This window comes from Brassica oleracea, chromosome C5 (genome assembly GCF_000695525.1).
Source record: "Brassica oleracea var. oleracea cultivar TO1000 chromosome C5, BOL, whole genome shotgun sequence".
Taxonomy (NCBI): Eukaryota; Viridiplantae; Streptophyta; class Magnoliopsida; order Brassicales; family Brassicaceae; genus Brassica; species Brassica oleracea.
In genome coordinates this window covers 10,427,079-10,432,072 of record NC_027752.1, presented here as the reverse complement: position 1 = coordinate 10,432,072, position 4,994 = coordinate 10,427,079, and the positions used below count along the sequence as shown (strand labels likewise).

The following is a 4,994-nucleotide window of genomic DNA, read 5'->3' as shown; positions in this document are numbered from 1 at the left end:
ATAAGTTAAAAAAAAATCTCAACTCCAAAATTGAGTAATGACTAGGGTTACTATGGAGTAACCCTAGTCATCACTCAATTTTGGAGTTGGCGAAAAAACTCGGTTTTCGGTTTTGGCGGAAAAACTCGGTTTTGCGGTTTCGGCAGGAAAAATCGATTTTTGGTTTCGGCGGAAAAACTCATATTTTGGTTTATGTGAGATAATTTATTTTTACGGTTTTGTCGGGAAAATAATTTTTTTGGTTTTGACGGAAAAAAAGTTTTTGCAAATTTTATATAATTTAATTAAAATGATGAAAATATAATAATAATATAACTGAAAACCCATGGGTACACTATTACCCTTTTGTATTTACCCAATATAAATATGGATTTTAAAATTATACCCATGGTCCACCCAATAAATTTTAGATGGGTAAAAACCCAACCCATTATTAGTGGGTTTAGGTAAACCCATGGGTAATTACCCATGTTAACATCCCTAATCGTACTAATGAGACAATATAGAGTTGGATATTGGCTTTAACAATCCCAACAAATTAAAGCTAAAAGGTAGTCAAAGCTCAATAAAATTTATAACAGGCTGAAACACTACCAAATTCTCCAATGACACGTCATTGGTTGTTATACGATTAGAGAAACATTCGATTAAACAACTAGCTAGCTAGCATATGACTCATTAGAAGATTAGAGAGAGAGAGTTTTAAAATACGATTCACCACCGGAACTACGAAGTTCCTTATCAATTTCTATCAAAAGGTGTATAGCGCGCGCACAACCATGAGCATGACACACATAACAGAAAACCGTCCTCAAACCTGTTAAGGCCCAAATACAGCCCACTTAGGTTACATTACCCTTTCGGCACGTGCGAGTTCACCCAAGTAATTCTCTAGTTTTAATTTCATTTTTTTTTTTTTTTTTAAAAACGTAAGAAAACACGAAACCAAACGCCTGTACAGGAGAGGAGAGAGAGAGAGAGAGAGAGAGAGAGAGAATGGGTGAGGTAGCTGATACAATGACGAAGAAGAAGAAGAAAGGGAGGCCATCTCTTCTAGACCTTCAGAAGCGAGCTATCAAACAGCAACAATTACAGCAGCAACACCACAGAAACAACCACGATGACCCTAGATCCGCTTCCCAAAACCCTAATTCTCCCAACTCCGGCACCCGATCCAAGCGCCGGAACCCTAATCCCAACGGAGTCTCTTCTTCCGATGCCCCTTGGATCAAGGACGACGATGAGGAAGACGACGACGAGCGGCGGGAGAAGAAACACAGGCTCTTGCACGGATTAAACTCCCACTATCATCGACATTCTCCTAATTCCCAATCAGGCGGTTCCGATCTGAACCTCGACGAGACTCCTGAGGCTTCCTTTAATAGACGGAAGATCGGTGTTGGCGGCGGCGGATCTGGATTCACGGTTCGTTTTCTAATTCGAGTCGTTAAAGCTATTGATTTAATTATAATTTAAAAAAAAAGAGTCGAAATTAGGTTTAAATTATATAGTTGGGGATTTCGCGCGTTTATATTGTGTGTGTTCGTTCGTCTTCTGCTTGAAATATAAAGAGATGAGTTTGACTGTGTCTTGATTTTGATTGGTGGATAATTCGTATTTCAGCTTTATCCCTAAATTATTTTCCTTTTTTTTTTGTGTGTTGCTGTGTTTATCAGTTTTTATCCTCGATTTAATATGAATATTATATATTTTAAATTCTCTGATTTATGGTATTTTATCGAATTAAAGATGCCTCTGCACTGAAACCTTCATGTGTCTCTTAGTTATACTTTCAATTTACACGGAGCATATCTACTTGTTTTTTCTATGATTTGCGGGAAAAAGCTCACATTTTTAGTGAATTCTTGGATTTGATGATGATGACGATCTGTTTGATAATTCTCTGCAGGGAGAAAAGGCTTCGAAAGCGACAGACATTCTTCAAGGTACCCTTATAAAGACCCCCTTTTTTTTTTTTTTTCGTTTATTTAATTTATCTGATGATTCGTACGTACGTACGAGGATAAAAAGGGGAGATTTTGCTGATGATTAATTTTAAAACTTGATTGACATGTGGACAGGGTCTCCCGTGGAGTCTGGTCCCACTACTCCTTTGCCGGACAAAAAGTTGTTGGTGTTCATCCTCGATAGACTTCAAAAGTATTTTCATTTCCTTTCTCTCTGACATAAGTCTCATTATTTTGTATTTTGGTTAAAGCTGGGTTAATGCTTTTGTTTGATCGATGTTGTTTTACAAACACTTGTAGGAAAGATACTTATGGCGTTTACTCAGATCCGGTTGATCCTGAGGAGGTGACTGTCTGTCCCTTATGTTGATGTTTAAGCTCGCTAATGTTCTGTTTGTCTTATATCTGTTTGGTATGTGTTACAGCTTCCTGATTATCATGAGATTATCACGAATCCAATGGACTTTAGCACAGTGCGGAAGAAATTAGACTCTGGAGCATATGCCAGTTTAGAACAATTTGAGGTCAGTCTTGTACTCTGAGAGCATTGGACGACTCTTTGATACTTCTAACTTCCAATAGGGTCCTATCTTTGATTCTTTCGAGTTAGTTTGTTTTTCGCTTGTGCTAAAAATTATGTTGTGGCATCGTCATTTTAAAATTTTCTTATAGCTTCTTATGGTTTATGGAGAGCCAATGCATGATGTTGTTTGGCGTGCATGTTATATGTAGCGTAGGGTACAGACCTAAGGATGTTTCAAAATTTGTGTTCCACTCGTAGTAACTATTAATCTGTTTAGATTCAAATTTGCCTCCTATATTGATTACATGTGAAATTCGTGTGGAGATTGGTGTTGGAACAGCTCTTTTGTTTCCTTTTCCTGACGAGTGTCCCTTCTGGCCCTGTTCCTGTTTGCAGGGAGATGTGTTTTTAATATGTTCAAATGCAATGGAATACAATTCATCAGACACTGTATATTATCGACAGGTATGTCTTAAATTTTTATCTCCTGTTTTTTCCTTCTGATATATCGTGTGGTTCCATGTTTCTGAAAAAGCGCTTCATTTTGGCTTGTAGGCGAGGGCTATACAAGAACTGGCTAAAAAGGACTTTGAGAATTTAAGGCAAGAGAGTGATGATGAAGAACCACAAAGCCAACAAGAACAACAGCAGCAGCAGCAGCAGCCAAAAGTTGCCAGAAGAGGCCGTCCTCCCAAGAAACAGCCTGAACCATCTTCCATTGACCGTACTGCTTCCGAAATTTCAGCTGATGCGCTCATTCCTGGAGGAGATAGCTCTAATAAGTTTTCTGGTGCTTACAATCTAAGAAAGACTCCTCCTTCAAACAAGTTCCGTCAGGCAGAAACATCGGTTAGGATCAATCATAACTGCGAAACCCAAAGTGGCTGGTCTGTAGATTGGGAGAATGAGTTTCCACGTAAAACATCTCTACCTTTGCCCTCTTACCTTCTTTCAGATTTTTCTTTTTTTTGTGCCAAATATAAATTATCTTTTCGGTTTCTCTGCAGCTTCGGTTGTGAAGGCGGTTAACAAGTATGGAATGAAACATTTCAATGTCGATGATAACAGACGCGATACCTACAACCACTTATCAACTTGTACACAGGAGCCCTCGGTTTTAACAACGCTTGAAGACGAGTTGAAACAGTTGATTCCAGTACGCTATTCCCAATCAATATTATAATACCCTTCTGCACGGTGAAACAGGAGTCTGACCGTTTGTTTTCCTTATTCATTAGGTTGGGCTGAACACTGAGTACGGTTACGCGAGGAGTCTAGCACGATACGCTGCGAATCTTGGTCCTGTTGCTTGGAAAATTGCATCAAAGAGAATCGGAACCGCGTTGCCCTCTGGAGTTAAATTTGGTCTAGGTTGGGTTGGAGACAACCCTTCAGGAACTGAAGAGGATGATGATCATCAAAAACAAACCTTGCTGGGAAAGCAAAAGTGTTCTAATGACTTAGCATCTGATGATCATTCGAACAGAATCCTTTCTCCAGCCGCTTCAGTCTCGAGCGCTTTCATAGGAAACAGACATTCTTCTTCTGCTCAAGGAATCGAAGAGACTGCACCTTCTCGTGTCTTGGTTTCTGAGTTCCCATCATCGTCCTCCTCCCGACAGGCAGGACCGCTGATCAAACCTGAGAGCAGCAACCGCAGATTCAGTGGATTCAGCCATAGTCCAAGTCCGATGATCGGTGTCACGAGTCAGCAGCAACCAAACTCAACCACCGAGGCCGTACCGGGCTCCCAACAGCAAGGGTTGTTGTTTCCTTATAACAAACAGGAGTTCCACCGGTTTCCACCGGACCTTAACGCTAGGATTGTATCGCCAAACTCTCCCGGGGCCAACCAGCAGACTAGTTCGTCCTCGTCGCAGCATCCTGATCTGGCATTACAGCTATGAGAAGATGAATGGATCTCTTTGGAAGACGAAGGATGAGAAAAAGAAAGAGGCACTTTCCAAAGGCTATCTCAGCCAATGTATTTTCAGGGATGAAAATCACTTGTGGGAAAGGTCATGGCCTATTTGTTGTGACATGAAAATATAAGGGACACGCATCTCTATTGTACAGATTGTTGGAACATCCATATTTTTAGTGGTAAAAGAGAAAAATGAAAATCACATGAGTGTCTCGCAAGCTGTAGAATAGTTTGTAGTTTTGTTTTTTTTCTAGTTTTTTTTCCCAATATGGTGATGTTGTAAGTTCTTAAACCTTTATAAAAAAGAAGATGAAACGAAAGATCTTTGGCATTGGACTTTTCGGAAGATTATCATCAGTTTCTTTCTTGTAACTTGTATATGACTATGCGTTTCTATTTAATTATCAATATAGGGAAAAATTATCGTTTCAAAATGTCGTTTTAAAATTTCAATGCAAAATCTATTAATAAGATTTTTCACTTTATTTTTCTATTAGTTCAAATATGGTTAAGTATATAAGTAATTGTGTTTTTATTTTAGAAATATACAAAATCATATGTTTTTTTAATTTATGTGCAT

At 38.9% G+C, this 4,994-nt stretch overlaps 1 protein-coding gene across 1 annotated transcript; it reads left to right on the top strand.

The window, feature by feature from the left end:
* Positions 1-932: 932 nt before the first annotated feature.
* LOC106296093 (bromodomain-containing protein 9-like) lies at positions 933-4,616 on the top strand. The gene is made up of 9 exons (XM_013732149.1): positions 933-1,425; positions 1,910-1,946; positions 2,082-2,160; positions 2,268-2,313; positions 2,393-2,491; positions 2,887-2,955; positions 3,046-3,406; positions 3,498-3,646; positions 3,729-4,616. Exons 1-9 carry the CDS (start codon positions 997-999, stop codon positions 4,395-4,397), a joined length of 1,938 nt encoding a protein of 645 aa, XP_013587603.1. The 5' UTR covers positions 933-996; the 3' UTR covers positions 4,398-4,616.
* The last annotated feature ends 378 nt before the right edge of the window (positions 4,617-4,994 follow it).

Bases quoted from the DNA above. Each gene is read 5' to 3' on its own strand.
- LOC106296093 (XM_013732149.1), top strand. From the start codon at position 997: ATGGGTGAGGTAGCTGATACAATGACGAAGAAGAAGAAGAAAGGGAGG. The intron at 2,956-3,045 runs GTATGTCTTAAA...TTTGGCTTGTAG, and splicing joins ACACTGTATATTATCGACAG to GCGAGGGCTATACAAGAACT. The intron at 3,407-3,497 runs GTAAAACATCTC...GTTTCTCTGCAG, and splicing joins TTGGGAGAATGAGTTTCCAC to CTTCGGTTGTGAAGGCGGTT.